Here is a 20,065-nt window from a genome sequence, read left to right on the forward strand (position 1 = left end):
AATTAAAACATTCGAGCATATTACCGGTGTCACCGTAGTTGACGCTGTTTAGAAAATAATACCCTCTTCTGGCTCAAAACTAGCACACATAAACTTGAACAAAAATACGGTATTCTCTGATCGTGGCCCGGAAGTTATTTGACTGTCAATGATTAATATGCTGAAGTGAAGACAGCAGTCTAGATCAGTAGATAACTTGAACTTACAGCCTGCCTACTCTGGTGGTCTGCGTATCGTGTAAAATGCAACTTATAAAAGGTTATGTGGCAATTTGTCGTCTGCAATCCAGACAACGACTGCACTATCATTTGTTGACAACAAAACCAGTACGACATTTCTCAACGGAGGTAAACACTAAGAAAGGTCGATTTTGGGCTGCTGTGACCGGTTTTGTATTGGGGTCTTCAATTGGAACGCTTGCATTTTTCAGAAACGTTGTAAACTGTCCCGAGAATATCAGTGTGAATTGTGAACCAACAGTCGACGGCAGAAAAAACAGCCAGCGTACGGATTCACGCTGTAGATCATTCAGGGACACGGATCTAAACTCACTGGATGAAGCAAAGAAGAAAGCAAGATATGTGCTATTACGAAAAAAAGTATGTTAATAACTTAATCGATTCTGTCATGAATGTTTACGTTTTTACATCCACGATTTACTCTTGAAATCTGTCTTTCGCCAACCCCACCTTAGTCTACCCTAACATAATGGTTTGGTCCATAAATAGCATGACATCATCATTTATTTTCGCTGAAAAGGCTTTTTGGGCGTTTTGTATGGAATTTATTTTCACTGATTTTGGATGAGTATTATGTGAAATATAGGAAAAAAAGTATATTTGCTGGATTTTATTTTCACTGAATCATCCCTTCAGCGAAAATAGCGAAAATAAATTCCAAGCGAAAATAAAGTATTCTACAGTATACAAAACCCACAAACAATGGCACAGAGACTGACCTCTTTCCATCAATGCTTGTAAACAATAACTTCTGTGCAAGGTTAGACTACCTCCGTGGTTAGACAGACGTGGATCCTGCTGACAGTGCGAGTCACTCCAACCATAGTACCTTCCATGCTCCACCTTAGGCCAAATAAAAAAAATTGTGGTTCCTATATTTACTATAACATGCTTTTCAAAATGTTTAAATAAACAATCAAGACATATAATTCACATAATAGTCACCTCAAATAGCAAATATAAACAACAGTCCTTCACATTCAATTACAATCACATGCAGTATTTCATTCACGATTGTTCACAAGTTCGTTTTTTTTTAAATTCTTGTGTTTTCAACACTAACGTCTTGCAGTCAAATATGGAACAATTGGCCTGTCAAAAAACCTGTGACATTTGAAAAACGACAGTATATTCATAGAACACATGCAACGGAAATCCACAATCTCCACAACCTGAAGAGAGCGTAATCGTATGTGGGGGAGGGGCATCCTGGTTTTATTTTTGTTCTTCTTCACATTTTCAATAAGTAACCGATTCAATAAATTTAGAGCCATATCTGAAATGGAAAGTGAACTGAATGTAAGATACCGGTAGTAATGCACTCGACCACAAGTGCCCCTGTACTATGTATTACCTATTGAAAGTGGGAATAAATTTCATTGCACTAAAGTTTTGTCCCAGCACAAGTTTCAGGTACTAAAAAAACAAAAATCAAAATTTATGGAGAACTGGTTATTTTCTAAATTTTCAAAATAACGATGGCACAAGGAAACTTCTCTGTTCTATCAAAAGACAGACTCTTCTTTTGTCACTGTTCTAGTCCCTGCTCACACTCTTTGACTATTATCATCCAATTTTTCATCATGCCGTGAATTGAAATTTTGTGATTTCAAAGACATATTTTAAATAAAGTGTATATAACAAATTCATACCTTCATAAAATAAATGTTAATGATTTTCAAATAAATTCTCAGAAATGTAATTCAGTTGTTTAACATTGATTCTCAAGCCCCAAGGAAATCACACTCTTGTTAGTGTTGAATGAGTAACAACGTATAGCTGGCCAGTATTAAACCTACTTTAGTTGCGTCTGTTAAAGATTTTCAAAATATAAATATCTCAATCATGCATCAAAATGACTTCCACGCTTTATATTAATAATAACTTTATTACGCAACTCAACCATCTGTGGGTTTAGTAAGGTGAAAAATGACTACAAAAGACAAATAAAATAACTAAAAAAACTAAAACACTAAAATTAAAATACACTGAAATGGTATTACCGGTATGTGCAGACATACAACATGAAACCAACAGAAAATACACTAGATGTTAATGATCACAGATAAACATTATAACAATCATAATATGAAAAATGAAATAAAAATTATGGAACACAATGTCTGTCAAAGTAGAATAGAATGAATGTTCAAACTTACCTTTATATAGCCTTTTTTCATGTACACCTTGACTTCATCTGTAGATTCATGAACTTATAGAATAATTTGCTCAGAAACTTGCAGAAATAAATAGTGTGTAAACCACAGGTCACGCACTATATGCACAAGCACACAAACAGTAAACCCACAAATGCTATCAAGTGTTATGGAGTTCCAAATCATCAGTGCCCTTAGTACCGTATACTGTAGGTTGTACATGTTCTTTGAAGTGAAATATTGTTTAATTACCTAATTTGAGGATCAGTTTCCTGTTTCTGTGTTCAGTAACATGTCTCTGTGTTCTCTAGTTTCTTTGATTACATTTTTTAATCTTTTATATCTGTTTTATTCCTTTTTATTTATTTTATACCAATCTCAAATTCTAGGATGAATTTGGTATCCCTGGTTTATCAGTAGCCGTAACGATTGATGGCAAGACAGTCTGGGCTGAAGGTAAAATGTATACCATATTTAATCTACAGAAGTACATATAGTTATATGAATGACAGACTACTGTAGAATAATTAAATTAACATTCAATTATGATTTGAGCAATGGAACAGTGGTAAGCCTCGTTCACCTCGTACTAATAAACCATTTATTTTCACTGACAGTTAATTAGATTATTTTGATCTTTTGAGCATATTCACTGGGTTTTAAGTTCACGAATTTGCCAGGGAAACAATGAGTTCATTTGTTATTTTACACATGCACACTAATTTGATACAGTGAATTTTACTTGTCAGTGAAAAAAAACAAAATTTGAACACAGTGAATAATTAATGCACTTACAGTAGAAGGAAGGTTGTGGGCTCGATTCCTAGAGTCAACTACTCATGTATGTTCAAATTTGTTGTTTTCAGCCTAGCCATTTCAGCTTACATCATCAAGCCACTGTGGATTGCTTGTAAAACTGCATATCAACAAATCCCACATGAGATATGAAACAAAGTAAAAACATATTCAGGGATTTTTTTAAACAAAGAAACAGGGGCGCAGCGCCCTCATGCCATGGCCATGCGCCCCCTTACCCTGGGGAGTAGCTCCTCTGGCAACCATAAAATTGTGATTGATCAGGGGATCTCATGTGGCTACAGTCTTCAACTGTGACCTGTCTGATAGTAGTTTTGGCCCCAAGGAAGTCATAGAATGCTCTATTTTAACTTAGAGTTATCAATAACACCACACCCTAGTAGGAAGAACCCTATCTCCACCACTTGGTGGCACTGCTGAATTGCGGTGCTCCCTCTTGCAGTTTTTTTCTAGAAAAATCCCTGATATTTAATAATTGCTGTATCTGACATGCCAGGAACAATTGCTTCATGTATAAGAAATGATATATTTTTGATAGGACTAAAACATTTCAAAAATGATTTCTGAAACTTGTTTGTGACTTGTCTGAAAACAGTTTTAAAACAAAACATAAGGTTGTTAATGTACGTAAGCTGTTTCTAGCAATAGATTATGTTTGGGACATGTTTACTTCGAAGACTCCTCTCATACTGTACTGTAGTTAAAATGTCCGTTGTATGACATACAAGTCCTTAACCATCATTTTATAACAAAGTCGACCGATTAAATAAGAGCCTACATTATCACATTCCTTATTTCAAAAGTGTTGAATTGTTGATCAAGACTCAAATCATCTATTTATTTTTACCCAGTACGAAATATTTTTTCATGATTATCAAGAAAAATGTTTTAATTCAAACAAATTTACCCATTTGTCAACTGGATTCATATCTGAAGGAAAACAGGTTGTCCTCATTGTAGTTGTCTTTCCTATTGTCAACCTTTTGCTGTTGTATACAAAGATTGCCATCATTAATTTCACTGATAGTTTCAACTTGATGGTATCAAAGATGAAGGGAAAATTATAAATGTCTGTCCTTGTCATCTGCGTTGGTGTAAACTATTTCTTGTGGTTACAATAACTCAAACATTTTTTATCTGATCATCTTCAAACTTCATAATCAATCACAATAAAATGTCAACTAAGTCTAATTTGGTGTAACTATACTATAATTTTCAAGATATGGGTTCAAATTTGAATAAATAAAACATTTGTTAGATATAGAAGTCAAATCACAGAATGAGGACATTTTTTATACTGCTTATCATGAGAACCAGATGTTAGTATTGTTGCTCTCCAAGATCTGTTAATTACTGTAAAATACTTTATTTTCTCTTGAAATTTATTTTTGCTATTTTCACTGAAGGAATGAGTCAGTGAAAATAAGATCCAGCGATTATACCTATTTTCCTATATTTAACATTCTACTCACTAAAATTCAGGGAGAGTAAATTTTATTCAAAACACCCCAAAAAACTGAATTCTTGCTAAAATAAAGTACTGTAAAATGACTAATTTTCACTGGGTTTAAATTTCGCTGATTTACTATTTCAGGCATATTCAGTGGGTTTTAAATTCACGGTTTTATCATTTAGAATATGTGTTCTATGCTCAATTTTATATATTCATTGGGTTTTATTTTAGCGCTTTTTCCAGTCAGCGAAATAAGCAAAATTAAAACCCAGTGAATAATTAATCCCTTTTACAGGACTGTATTTTGCAGTAGATCAGTAATCTGATATGTTATTTACATTATGTTTTTATTCTTACTGCTGACAGGGCTTGGTTTTTCTGATGTAGAAAATCATGTGAAATGTCACGACAAGACTGTCATGAGAATTGCTAGTATTAGCAAACCGTTGACTATGGTTGCCGTGGCAAAACTTTGGGAAGAAGGCAAACTAGATTTAGATCAACCTGTCCAGAAATATGTACCTAGCTTTCCTGAAAAAACATTTAACAATGAAAAGGTAAGGATTATTTCTAACGTAAAACTGATAGTCGTTGTGAATCTTTCATGATGACCTGTGATGTAGGTATGTGCATTACAACGGATGACAGAGAAAACGCAGATAAAAATGTAATTCATTTCTCAGTATGCAAAATCATATTTAACTAGTTTACATAATGTGACCATGACACAGAATAGTCAATAATTTCTGCTTGTGTTATCTTTCTAATTTGCATATACCCTGGGGAATGTCTAGCAAATCAGTATATTCTTTTATTAACTATGCATATTCACTGGGTTTTAATTTAGTACACATTGATATCAGCAAAATAAGCAAATATAAAACCCAGCGATTAATTAAGTCTTATGCAGTTTACAGCTGGCAAACAGTGTAAATAATTGCCTAGTAAGTGTTCTGAAGTAATGGAATCATCAGCCCACCATTCTATAGTACAGCAATAATAAATGTACACAGATTAGAAAGAACTGAGTGAAATGCATCACTGATGTAGCATGTGTAGAATGAGGGGAAGACACCAACTACAAAATTACCTGAAATCTAAATGATTGTGCATTACAATATGTCTAAGTATGTGATGGCTATTTAAAACATAAACATAGATGGGGGGTGTGGATTTGTATTATTTAGATTTTGTTTACATCAGACAAATAACAGTTTTTTTGACACATAATCTACTATGTCACAGGATGGAAAGTAGATGTAGCTAGACATCCGAAGGTTGAGAAGTAGATGTAGCTAGACATCCGGAGGTTGAGAAGTAGATGTTACAGTAGCTAGACATCCGGAGGTTGAGAAGTAGATGTAGCTAGACATCCCCAGGTTGAGAAGTAGATGTAACTAGACATCCCCAGGTTGAGAAGTAGATGTAGCTAGACATCCCCAGGTTGAAAAGTAGATGTAGCTAGACATCCCGAGGTTGAGAAGTAGATATAGCTAGACATCCCCAGGTTGAGAAGTAGATGTTACAGTAGCTAGACATCTGGAGGTTGAGAAGTAGATGTAGCTAGACATCCCCAGGTTGAGAAGTAGATGTAACTAGACATCCCCAGGTTGAGAAGTAGATGTAGCTAGACATCCGGAGGTTGAGAATTAGATGTAGCTAGACATCCCCAGGTTGAGAAGTAGATGTAACTAGACATCCCCAGGTTGGGAAGTAGATGTAGCTAGACATCCCCAGGTTGAGAAGTAGATGTAGCTAGACATCCCCAGGTTGGGAAGTAGATGTAGCTAGACCTCCCCAGGTTGAGAAGTAGATGTAGCTAGACATCCTGAGGTTGAGAAGTAGATGTAGCTAGACATCCCCAGGTTGGGAAGTAGATGTAGCTAGACCTCCCCAGGTTGAGAAGTAGATGTAGCTAGACATCCCGAGGTTGAGAAGTAGATGTAGCTAGACATCTCAAAGTTGAGAAGTAGATGTAGCTAGACATCCTCAGGTTGAGAAGTAGATGTAGCTATACATCCCCAGGTTGAGAAGTAGATGTAGCTAGACATCCCCAGGTTGAAAAGTAGATGTAGCTAGACATCCCCAGGTTGAGAAGTAGATGTAGCTAGACATCCCCAGGTTGAAAAGTAGATGTAGCTAGACATCCTCAGGTTGAGAAGTAGATGTAGCTAGACATCCTCAGGTTGAGAAGTAGATGTAGCTAGACATCCCCATGTTGAAAAGTAGATGTAGCTAGACATCCCCAGGTTGAGAAGTAGATATAGCTAGACATCCCCAGGTTGAAAAGTAGATGTAGCTAGACATCCCCAGGTTGAGAAGTAGATGTAGCTAGACATCCCCAGGTTGAAAAGTAGATGTAGCTAGACATCCTCAGGTTGAGAAGTAGATGTAGCTAGACATCCCCTAGTTGAGAAGTAGATATAGCTAGACATCCGGAGGTTGAGAAGTAGATGTAGCTAGACATCCCCAGGTTGAGAAGTAGATGTAGCTAGACATCCCCAGGTTGAGAAGTAGATGTAGCTAGACATCCCCAGGTTGAGAAGTAGATATAGCTAGACATCCGGAGGTTGAGAAGTAGATTTAGCTAGACATCCCCAGGTTGAGAAGTAGATGTAGCTAGACATCCGGAGGCTGAGAAGTAGATGTAGCTAGACATCCCCAGGTTGAGAAGTAGATGTAGCTAGACATCCCCAGGTTGAGAAGTAGATGTAGCTAGACATCCCCAGGTTGAGAAGTAGATGTAGCTAGACATCCCCAGGTTGAAAAGTAGATGTAGCTAGACATCCCCAGGTTGAGAAGTAGATGTAGCTAGACATCCCCAGGTTGAAAAGTAGATGTAGCTAGACATCCTCAGGTTGAGAAGTAGATGTAGCTAGACATCCCCAGGTCGAGAAGTAGATGTAGCTAGACATCCGGAGGTTGAGAAGTAGATGTAGCTAGACATCCCCAGGTTGAAAAGTAGATGTAGCTAGACATCCCCCATGTTGAAAAGTAGATGTAGCTAGACATCCCCAGGTTGAAAAGTAGATGTAGCTAGACCTCCCCAGGTTGAGAAGTAGATGTAGCTAGACATCCCCAAGTTGGGAAGTAGATGTAGCTGAGAATGTCAGCTAGAGACCCATTTGCACTTTCAGTGGTACAACACAGCTCTAAAAATAGGCTGCCATTTCCAAGGGATGAGGAGAAGGTGCAATCAGATCATCTTTTACATGGTATCTGATTCTGCTTCCTGATTCACTCACCTGTTCTTTAAGAGAAGTTGAAACCAGTTATAGATTTATCATCTCTGAACCTCCATAACTCGATGCCTAGGACTCGAAAGAATTAGTGTAACTTTTAACAAGGGGTATATCATATCACAGATCATGAATAAGTTTGACTTTAAAAATGAAATTCTAATTATTATTTTGGAAATCAGCAAAAATATTGCTGAAAAGGGTGGTCACATAAGACACAGACTACTGGTATGTTAAACCTTCAAACAAAAGTGGCGACAGGCAGGTGGTCTTTATATAGTGGTCACTAACACAGGTATGACTGTACTTTATTTAATGTTACAGTGCTCAGACATTTCTTTTGTTTTATGGTGCAGGAAAACTGAGGTGTGGTAATAAATAATTGCATAACACTTCATTGCAACTATCTGGTTCAATAGCTTTGTTTATTCATCACCTATTGATTGATTGATTGATTGATTGATTGATTGATTTATTCATTCATTCATTTCAGGTCACCATTACTGTACGGCAAGTGCTTTCTCACCTTGGGGGGATTCGCCACTACCATGATAAAGACAATAAGACTGCTGAGAAAAAAAATGATGCAAAAGAACAGACATCTGGAGATAAGGTATCTGAAAAAAAAGATACAAAGAATGAAATTAATAATTCTGTGGAAAAGGATGGTAAAGTGAAAAAGAATGACACAATGAAAAAGAAAAAGGATGGTACGGAGAAAAAGAATGACACAGAGAAAAAGGAAACCTGGGATGATAAATTTGATGAATTTTACTATAAAACAAATTTCAAAAGTGTGGAGGAATCGATGAAGCTCTTCCAAGATGATCCATTGACTAAAAAACCTGGTACGTATTTTCTTACTCCCAAACTAATATAGTGCTTACCACACAGTAGTATACATTTCCTGTGTTAGATGTCTATAGAACAAGCTTAATATTCCTCAAATGTTTCATATGCATTCATTGAATGTTGCCTTGGCATAGTGATGTGCATAGAAATAGATAAGTATACAATTTATTATTCCACTGCATCCATATCAATACACTATATGTGGTTATATCCCTCTATGTATTACATATCCATACACTTAGTTTGGTTATACCACATATCATTACTCTATTTTTGGTTATACCCCTCTAGGTACCACATATCAATACACTACTTTTGGTTATATCCCTCTAGGTATTACATATCCATACACTTAGTTTGGTTATACCACATATCATTACTCTATTTTTGGTTATACCCCTCTAGGTACCACATATCAATACACTACTTTTGGTTATATCCCTCTAGGTATTACATATCCATACACTTAGTTTGGTTATACCGCATATCATTACTCTATTTTTGGTTGTACCCCTCTAGATACCACATATCAATACACTATATGTGGTTATATCCTTCTAGGTATTACATATCCATACACTTAGTTTGGTTATACCACATATCATTACTCTATTTTTGATTATGCACTTCTAGATACCACATATCAATACACTATATGTGGTTATATCCTTCTAGGTATTACATATCCATACACTTAGTTTGGTTATACCGCATATCATTACTCTATTTTTGGTTGTACCCCTCTAGATACCACATATCAATACACTATATGTGGTTATATCCTTCTAGGTATTACATATCCATACACTTAGTTTGGTTATACCACATATCATTACTCTATTTTTGGTTATGCACTTCTAGATACCACATATCAATACACTATATGTGGTTATATCCTTCTAGGTATTACATATCCATACACTTAGTTTGGTTATACCACATATCATTACTCTATTTTTGATTATGCACTTCTAGATACCACATATCAATACACTATATGTGGTTATATCCTTCTAGGTATTACATATCCATACACTTAGTTTGGTTATACCACATATCATTACTCTATTTTTTGTTATGCACTTCTAGGTACCACATATCAATACACTATATGTGGTTATATCCCTTTAAGTATTACATATCTATACACTTAGTTTGGTTATACCGCATATCATTACTCTATTTTTGATTATGCACTTCTAGATACCACATATCAATACACTATATGTGGTTATATCCTTCTAGGTATTACATATCTATACACTTAGTTTGGTTATACCACATATCATTACTCTATTTTTGATTATGCACCTCTAGATACCACATATCAATACACTATATGTGGTTATATCCCTTTAAGTATTACATATTCATACACTTAGTTTGGTTATACCACATATCATTACTCTATTTTTGATTATGCACTTCTAGATACCACATATCAATACACTATATGTGGTTATATCCCTCTAGGTATTACATATCCATACACTTAGTTTGGTTATACCACATATCATTACTCTATTTTTGATTATGCACCTCTAGATACCACATATCAATACACTATATGTGGTTATATCCCTTTAAGTATTACATATTCATACACTTAGTTTGGTTATACCGCATATCATTACTCTATTTTTGATTATGCACTTCTAGATACCACATATCAATACACTATATGTGGTTATATCCTTCTAGGTATTACATATCTATACACTTAGTTTGGTTATACCACATATCATTACTCTATTTTTGATTATGCACCTCTAGATACCACATATCAATACACTATATGTGGTTATATCCCTTTAAGTATTACATATTCATACACTTAGTTTGGTTATACCACATATCATTACTCTATTTTTGATTATGCACTTCTAGATACCACATATCAATACACTATATGTGGTTATATCCTTCTAGGTATTACATATCTATACACTTAGTTTGGTTATACCACATATCATTACTCTATTTTTGATTATGCACCTCTAGATACCACATATCAATACACTATATGTGGTTATATCCCTTTAAGTATTACATATTCATACACTTAGTTTGGTTATACCACATATCATTACTCTATTTTTGATTATGCACTTCTAGATACCACATATCAATACACTATATGTGGTTATATCCCTCTAGGTATTACATATCTATACACTTAGTTTGGTTATACCACATATCATTACTCTATTTTTGATTATGCACTTCTAGATACCACATATCAATACACTATATGTGGTTATATCCCTCTAGGTATTACATATCTACACTTAGTTTGGTTATACCGCATATCATTACTCTATTTTTGATTATGCACTTCTAGATACCACATATCAATACACTATATGTGGTTATATCCTTCTAGGTATTACATATCTATACACTTAGTTTGGTTATACCACATATCATTACTCTATTTTTGATTATGCACTTCTAGATACCACATATCAATACACTATATGTGGTTATATCCTTCTAGGTATTACATATCTATACACTTAGTTTGGTTATACTGCATATCATTACTCTATTTTTGATTATGCACTTCTAGGCACCACATATCAATACACTATATGTGGTTATATCCTTCTAGGTATTACATATCTATACACTTAGTTTGGTTATACCACATATCATTACTCTATTTTTGATTATGCACTTCTAGATACCACATATCAATACACTATATGTGGTTATATCCCTCTAGGTATTACATATCTATACACTTAGTTTGGTTATACCGCATATCATTACTCTATTTTTGGTTGTACCCCTCTAGATACCACATATCAATACACTATATGTGGTTATATCCCTTTAAGTATTACATATTCATACACTTAGTTTGGTTATACCGCATATCATTACTCTATTTTTTGTTATGCACTTCTAGGTACCACATATCAATACACTATATGTGGTTATATCCCTTTAAGTATTACATATCTATACACTTAGTTTGGTTATACCGCATATCATTACTCTATTTTTGATTATGCACTTCTAGATACCACATATCAATACACTATATGTGGTTATATCCTTCTAGGTATTACATATCTATACACTTAGTTTGGTTATACCACATATCATTACTCTATTTTTGATTATGCACCTCTAGATACCACATATCAATACACTATATGTGGTTATATCCCTTTAAGTATTACATATTCATACACTTAGTTTGGTTATACCACATATCATTACTCTATTTTTGATTATGCACTTCTAGATACCACATATCAATACACTATATGTGGTTATATCCCTCTAGGTATTACATATCCATACACTTAGTTTGGTTATACCACATATCATTACTCTATTTTTGATTATGCACCTCTAGATACCACATATCAATACACTATATGTGGTTATATCCCTTTAAGTATTACATATTCATACACTTAGTTTGGTTATACCGCATATCATTACTCTATTTTTGATTATGCACTTCTAGATACCACATATCAATACACTATATGTGGTTATATCCTTCTAGGTATTACATATCTATACACTTAGTTTGGTTATACCACATATCATTACTCTATTTTTGATTATGCACCTCTAGATACCACATATCAATACACTATATGTGGTTATATCCCTTTAAGTATTACATATTCATACACTTAGTTTGGTTATACCACATATCATTACTCTATTTTTGATTATGCACTTCTAGATACCACATATCAATACACTATATGTGGTTATATCCTTCTAGGTATTACATATCTATACACTTAGTTTGGTTATACCACATATCATTACTCTATTTTTGATTATGCACCTCTAGATACCACATATCAATACACTATATGTGGTTATATCCCTTTAAGTATTACATATTCATACACTTAGTTTGGTTATACCACATATCATTACTCTATTTTTGATTATGCACTTCTAGATACCACATATCAATACACTATATGTGGTTATATCCCTCTAGGTATTACATATCTATACACTTAGTTTGGTTATACCACATATCATTACTCTATTTTTGATTATGCACTTCTAGATACCACATATCAATACACTATATGTGGTTATATCCCTCTAGGTATTACATATCTACACTTAGTTTGGTTATACCGCATATCATTACTCTATTTTTGATTATGCACTTCTAGATACCACATATCAATACACTATATGTGGTTATATCCTTCTAGGTATTACATATCTATACACTTAGTTTGGTTATACCACATATCATTACTCTATTTTTGATTATGCACTTCTAGATACCACATATCAATACACTATATGTGGTTATATCCTTCTAGGTATTACATATCTATACACTTAGTTTGGTTATACTGCATATCATTACTCTATTTTTGATTATGCACTTCTAGGCACCACATATCAATACACTATATGTGGTTATATCCTTCTAGGTATTACATATCTATACACTTAGTTTGGTTATACCACATATCATTACTCTATTTTTGATTATGCACTTCTAGATACCACATATCAATACACTATATGTGGTTATATCCCTCTAGGTATTACATATCTATACACTTAGTTTGGTTATACCGCATATCATTACTCTATTTTTGGTTGTACCCCTCTAGATACCACATATCAATACACTATATGTGGTTATATCCCTTTAAGTATTACATATTCATACACTTAGTTTGGTTATACCGCATATCATTACTCTATTTTTGATTATGCACCTCTAGATACCACATATCAATACACTATATGTGGTTATATCCTTCTAGGTATTACATATCTATACACTTAGTTTGGTTATACCACATATCATTACTCTATTTTTGATTATGCACTTCTAGATACCACATATCAATACACTATATGTGGTTATATCCCTTTAAGTATTACATATCCATACACTTAGTTTGGTTATACCACATAACATTACTCTATTTTTGATTATGCACTTATAGGAACCACATATCAATACACTATATGTGGTTATATCCCTCTAGGTATTACATATCTATACACTTAGTTTGGTTATACCGCATATCATTACTCTATTTTTGGTTGTACCCCTCTAGATACCACATATCAATACACTATATGTGGTTATATCCTTCTAGGTATTACATATCCATACACTTAGTTTGGTTATACCACATATCATTACTCTATTTTTGATTATGCACTTCTAGGTACCACATATCATTACTCTATTTTTGGTTATACCCCTCTAGGTACCACATATCAATACACTACTTTTGGTTATACCTTGGTGAGTGCCGTAGTGGAGGCAGCAGCAAATGAGAAGTTTATACCTTATATGCAGAAAATATTCCGTGAATTAGGTTTACATCATACTGGTCCTGATGAGTATGAGCCATTAGTGTATAACAGAGCAAGGTATATATAGTAATGTTGTAGGTGTTTATATTCTATGAGTTGAGTTTATATCAAGTAGTTTCTGATAAGTATGAGTCATTGGTGTATAACAGAGCAAGGTATATATAGTAATGTTGTAGGTGTTTATATTCTATGAGTTGAGTTTATATCAAGTAGTTTCTAATAAGTATGAGTCATTAGTGTATAACAGAGCAAGGTATATATAGTAATGTTGTAGGTGTTTATAAATTAAGAGTTGAGTTTATATCAAGTAGTTTTTGATAAGTATGAGTCATTAGTGTATAACAGAGCAAGGTATATATAGTAATGTTGTAGGTGTTTATAAATTAAGAGTTGAGTTTATATCAAGTAGTTTCTGATGAGCATGAGTCATTAGTGTATAACAGAGCAAGGTATATATAGTAATGTTGTAGGTGTTTATATTATAAGAGTTGAGTTTATATCAAGTAGTTTCTGATGAGCATGAGTCATTAGTGTATAACAGAGCAAGGTATATATAGTAATGTTGTAGGTGTTTATATTCTATGAGTTGAGTTTATATCAAGTAGTTTCTGATGAGCATGAGTCATTAGTGTATAACAGAGCAAGGTATATATAGTAATGTTGTAGGTGTTTATATTCTATGAGTTGAGTTTATATCAAGTAGTTTCTGATAAGTATGAGCCATTAGTATATAACAGAGCAAGGTATATATAATAATAATGTTGTAAGTGTTTATGTTCGAAGAGTTGATTTCATATCATGGGTACATGCCATTGGTTTATAACAGAACTAGGTATATCCTACGTACTTTCAGTTAGACATCAGGTAAAAGTGAACGTCTGTTATTTGGTCAACTAATTATCAATCATGATTATGAAGAATAATTTTTCTTAATTCATGAAATGTGAGTAAAAACTAACTTGTATCAATTGATATTGTTTGTCACTGGTTGACACTACATGGAAAGCAGTGTGGTTCAGGTTTGTATGAATTGACTTGCCTCTGTGCTCTATGACCTCATAGGTCAAGTATGTTATAAACCAATCAGAATGCTGCACACAAGAAATCCTGAATATTATTGATTGGCCAAGAATACAATTTGGAAAGACTTGTTATTGCTTAGGCAAAATCTTTTGGCTTTGAATTTGTGGAAAAATGCCATGATTTGCAATAATTGTATTGAAAGATGTGTACCACATTGTTGAATTTATAATTTACCCATTTATAATATCCACAATAAAGATTTAACTAATCACACCAATTATGTTTTTTTAGCCTGCTGTCGACTTTGTTTTTTTACTCGGTGTATACGTACCATGGGCAGACCTCTCTTAGATTTGTTCATTTCATGATGTTTCCTTTAAATCTTTAATTTGGTGAATATTTTTGTTATTTTTGGTAAAAAGTGATATTTTCGACTTTTTGTTAAAAACCTCAGGTATATCTCTCTCAGATTTGTTCATATTGTGATGATATCTTCAATTATCTAATTTTGATGAATATTTTGTCATTTTTGGTAAAAAGTGCTATTTTCAAATTCTTGTTGAAAACAGCAAGTCTGATAGTTTTGATAGTATACATATTGTTCCTTTTCTAATGATATCTTCTGTTCTTTAATTGAAATGTGCATTGCTAACAGTGGAGCTATCTCAGCCGACAAGACTGCTTGTTTGATTCTGCCAGTAAGAGATATTATCTATTGGTTTGTGTATTTAATATTATGTTGGGGTGTTTTATATTCAGTACTATAACACTGTATCATAGTAGCGTTGATGTATATGTGGGATTGGTGCTTGGTAATAATATAATTGGCTAGCATATTTGCTCTATTATTAGTATTAATATACATCTATCACCGTAACGAAACTCAATTTTTGACAACAGATTCTATGATGTCATACTTTACCCATAATCCTTTGCTTGAGAATCAAGATGGTGGACTACATAATAATGATATAAAGTTGAATATCTAGAGAATGAAAAGTGATATAAAAAAATTGTAAATTGCATTCTCCTACATTTGTGGACCTTTTTCTTCAAGGGTCATTAGGTTGCTTAGATTGATGTTTCCTTTAATTGATGTTTTTTTCATAGGTACTACAATCGTAAAAATGGCAAACTAATGAATACACCATATGTTGACTTATCCTACAAGTGGGCTGGTGGTGGATTCATATCCAATGTACATGATTTGGTGCAGTTTGGCAATGCTATGTTGTATGGTTATCAGATTGATGATCACAAACAAGGTATGTATTAAAGAGGTTCAAGCCAAATTGAATATTATATGTAATGTGTGCCATACATATTATTATGGGTTCATCAAGATGCCAAAAATGAAAGAAAATAAAAATGTTCTCCAGAAAATTATTTGAGTCTAAGTCTGAAATGTCATAGAAAATGCTCAATGAATTGAAAGATCATATTAAGTGGTTCCTGAATTATATCCTGATATACTACGTCTTTATTAGCCCCGCTGTCGACGAAGTCGAGCAGAGCTTATAGTATTACTGATTGTCCGTTGGCATCCGTCGTCGCCACTGCCGCCGCCGCCGTCGTCAACTTTACATTTTCGACTTCTTCTTAAAAACCACGACCTGTATAGCTGTGAAACTTTCTAGGAAGATACCTTGGGTGGTTCTCTCTCAGATTTGTTCATTTCGTGTGGATATCATATGTTCAATACTGCTAGTCTGATTGCTTTGATATTGTATATGTAGGTACATCAGGTGGACCTCTGTCAGATTTGTTGAATTTCTGACGACATCTTCAATTCTCTAATTTTGATGAATATTTTTGTCACTTTTGGTAAAAAATTATATTTTCAACATTTCCTTGAAAACTGCTTTTCCAATTGCTTTGATATTGTATATGTAGGTGTATCAGTGAACCTCTGTCACATTTGTTGATTTTGTGATAATATCTTCAATTCTCCAATTTTGATGAATATTTTTGTCATTTTTGGTAAAAAATTATATTTTTGACTTCTCCTCGAAAACTGCCTGTCCAATTTCTTTGATATTGTATATGTAGGTATATCAGGTGGACCTCTGTCAGATTTGTTGATTTTGTGACAATATCTTCAATTCTCTAATTTTGATGAGTATTTTTGTAATTGTTGGTCAAAAACGTTTTTTCAACTTCTTCTTGAAAACCTCTAAACTGATTGCTTTGTAAATTTATTTGTAGGTACCTTGGGTGGATCTCTGTCAGATTTGTTCACTTCCTGTCAACATCTTCAATTCTCCATTTTTAGCAAATATTTTTGTCATTTTTCATCAAAAAACATTTTTGACTTGTCCGAATTCTTTGATACTTGTACACATGCAGCTTGGGTAGACCTCTATTAGATTTGTCCATTTTGTAAAGATATCTTCAATTCTCTACTTTTATTGAAATATTCTCTGCAACAAAATCAAGAAAGTTGGTGTCTTGCGATATTAAAGCAGCTAGCATGAAGTTTAAATTGCCTCTTAGTCATTGCTTTCAGAGCATGCATCAAAAACAACAGCTATATCAGCCGACAGGCTGCTAGTTAATTATTATGTAAATTAGATAATTGACCGGTATATACATGGTATTGACCAAAAACCAGTCAAAACACTGGTCATTCCAATGCACCTATGTACCAAATTGTATTGAAAAATATTAGGTGTTTCTTGAAATATTTTTTGAAATATATCTTCCAATCTTATTCTGCCCCATCCAATGATATCCCCACTGTATACCATGATATTCTCTTCCTTACATATACAGGGCAACCAATGTGTAGTTTAATTGTGTTTATTTTTCGACAACACTTTATTATTCATATTAATTATTCGTTATTGATTCGTTTTATTTTTGCTTTGAGTCACAGTATTGTTGTATTCTTTTAAAATTACATGTATCCCTATGGCAAACTAACACAACCTTGACTGTTTCACGCCATTTAACTATTCAAGGTTATTGGTACTAACGTAAGAGTGAACACACTTCGAAAGTAAATACAGCCGGAGTTTATTTACATGATGTGAATTCTTGGCTATCTATATAAACTGTGATTGTAGAATACTGTCTTGTTGTCACTCTGTCTCGCAACTGCGTAGTATATATATACTACCAGACTCGTTATAATAGAAATCCTGTCTTCTATTGTGATACCCAACCACATTTATTGAAGATGCGCTTTTATATAGTAAATATGATAATCTATATTGTACTTCATGCCTTCAATACCCTCAACACACAATAGGTTTTTTTTTTCTAAGTTTTTTTTTATTATAATTGTTTTTCAGGTGATGGGGATCTAAAATTGTTGCCAGGTTATCTGAAATCCGAAACATTGAAAGAAATGTGGTCAATTGTCAAGTCTGCAAAATACTCTAAAATAAACAATGAATATTATGGATTAGGATGGGTGGTAGGTCCTGAAACAGCCTGTCATGGATTCTGTCGACATCAACATCATTGTATCCACCATACTGGTGGTGCTGTTGGAGCTAGTAGCGTGCTGTTGATCTATCCATCTGCACTCTGTCTCGAAGATGAATGTTCTGCTATAAAAACACAGAAGTGTACACCTCCCAAGGGGATTGTAGTGGCTATCCTTGTCAACTTGCAGGGAGTTGGATTGAAAGCAACAGCATATGAAGTTGCAAAGTTGTTTGATGAGGCAAACCGATGAAACCTATATTGGTCAGAGTAGGTCACTAAATCTACCATCTTGTTCATCGCAGTTTGCAATGTGTTATAAGCTCTAAGATAGTCATCTACAGTAAAATACTTTATTTTTGCTGGAATTAATTTTCGCTAATAAGAACTTTTAGGATGTTTTGTATGGAATTTAATTTTTTGACAAGTTGAATGTAAAATACAGGATTTTATTCTCACTGAATCATTTATCGAGCGAAAATTAATTCCAAATGAAAATAAAGTATTTAACAGTATCTATTTATCCTATCACAACTTGGCAGATTAATGTTCAATTTGTAATTGTTCTAATTGTTTGATACATCATGGGTTATGTAAGAGCCAGTGACTGTTTGCTTTTATCTGAAGCGACTTCAGACAAGCGTATGAATTGCTGGCATAATATCTTGCCAACCAGAAAATGGCATCATATGTATTGTGTACTTGCAAATGTTATATATGATTTAAACATAAACATAATGCGCATATTTGGTAATCCTCCTTTGGTAAACTCTCCCAGCTTAGCGTCAGATTAGGTTATGGTAAGTTGATCCATGAGTTTACCCATGTTTTTTTCCTTATAACTCAAGGGTGCTAAAGCAAAGTGGGAAATACATTGCCATGATTATTTACATAAGGATGGTGCAACTATGTTAACATTGTGATGCAAAATATGTTCAATTAGGAGAAAATGAACATAATCTGTAGTAACACTGAATAATTAACACTTTCACTAAAGGTAAAACTCAGCTATCCTTCCATAGACCTAGCTGTCCTGAACCCATAGCTTCAATGTTATCCATGCATTGTTATCGCCTCTAAATTATCAATGGTAATATTTGTTTGTTGATTAGAGACTTATTATTGTTAGATATTAGTGAACCATGGCATAATCATATATTATACTGTGACAACGTAACAAATTATCATTATTTATTATCATCATCATTTCCTTAATAAAGGTGAATTGAGATAAAAGAATAGATATTGTTTATATATCATAAATACTTTTAAATCAAATTTCGAACAGTAGACTTTATATAACTATGTGCATGAGAACCAGGAATTGATTGTAGCTACACATTTTCAGAACCAGATGTAATATTTGTAGTCCCTGTTTGAACTTAGTCTGCAAACAGAACTATTAATTTCACCTCCTTTCAGCTGTTCACACCTGTATATAAATATCCCTGGGCTGATTTCATTCAAACTTCACACATCATATCGTAAAGATGTACATGCATTTGCTTTATGATCTAA

General features: G+C 33.6%; 1 protein-coding gene across 1 annotated transcript; it reads left to right on the forward strand.

Moving 5' to 3' along the window:
• Positions 1 to 44: 44 nt before the first annotated feature.
• Positions 45 to 18,800, forward strand: LOC100369677 (serine beta-lactamase-like protein LACTB, mitochondrial). Its single transcript, XM_002737997.4, has 7 exons — positions 45 to 599; positions 2,785 to 2,851; positions 5,031 to 5,221; positions 8,397 to 8,751; positions 13,987 to 14,152; positions 16,229 to 16,383; positions 18,412 to 18,800. The coding sequence occupies exons 1-7, from the start codon at positions 243 to 245 to the stop codon at positions 18,798 to 18,800; spliced, it is 1,680 nt and encodes a 559-aa protein (XP_002738043.1). The 5' UTR covers positions 45 to 242.
• Positions 18,801 to 20,065: the final 1,265 nt, after the last annotated feature.

Source organism: Saccoglossus kowalevskii, chromosome 21 (genome assembly GCF_978046115.1).
Source record: "Saccoglossus kowalevskii chromosome 21, keSacKowa6.1, whole genome shotgun sequence".
In the NCBI taxonomy this organism is placed as follows: domain Eukaryota; kingdom Metazoa; phylum Hemichordata; class Enteropneusta; family Harrimaniidae; genus Saccoglossus; species Saccoglossus kowalevskii.

What these genes read in the sequence shown, in the direction of transcription:
- LOC100369677 (XM_002737997.4), top strand. Translation starts at nt 243, where the DNA reads ATGCAACTTATAAAAGGTTATGTGGCAATTTGTCGTCTGCAATCCAGA. An exon ending in AAACATTTAACAATGAAAAG is followed by an intron (nt 5,222 to 8,396) that starts GTAAGGATTATT and finishes CATTCATTTCAG; the next exon opens with GTCACCATTACTGTACGGCA. An exon ending in GATTGATGATCACAAACAAG is followed by an intron (nt 16,384 to 18,411) that starts GTATGTATTAAA and finishes ATTGTTTTTCAG; the next exon opens with GTGATGGGGATCTAAAATTG.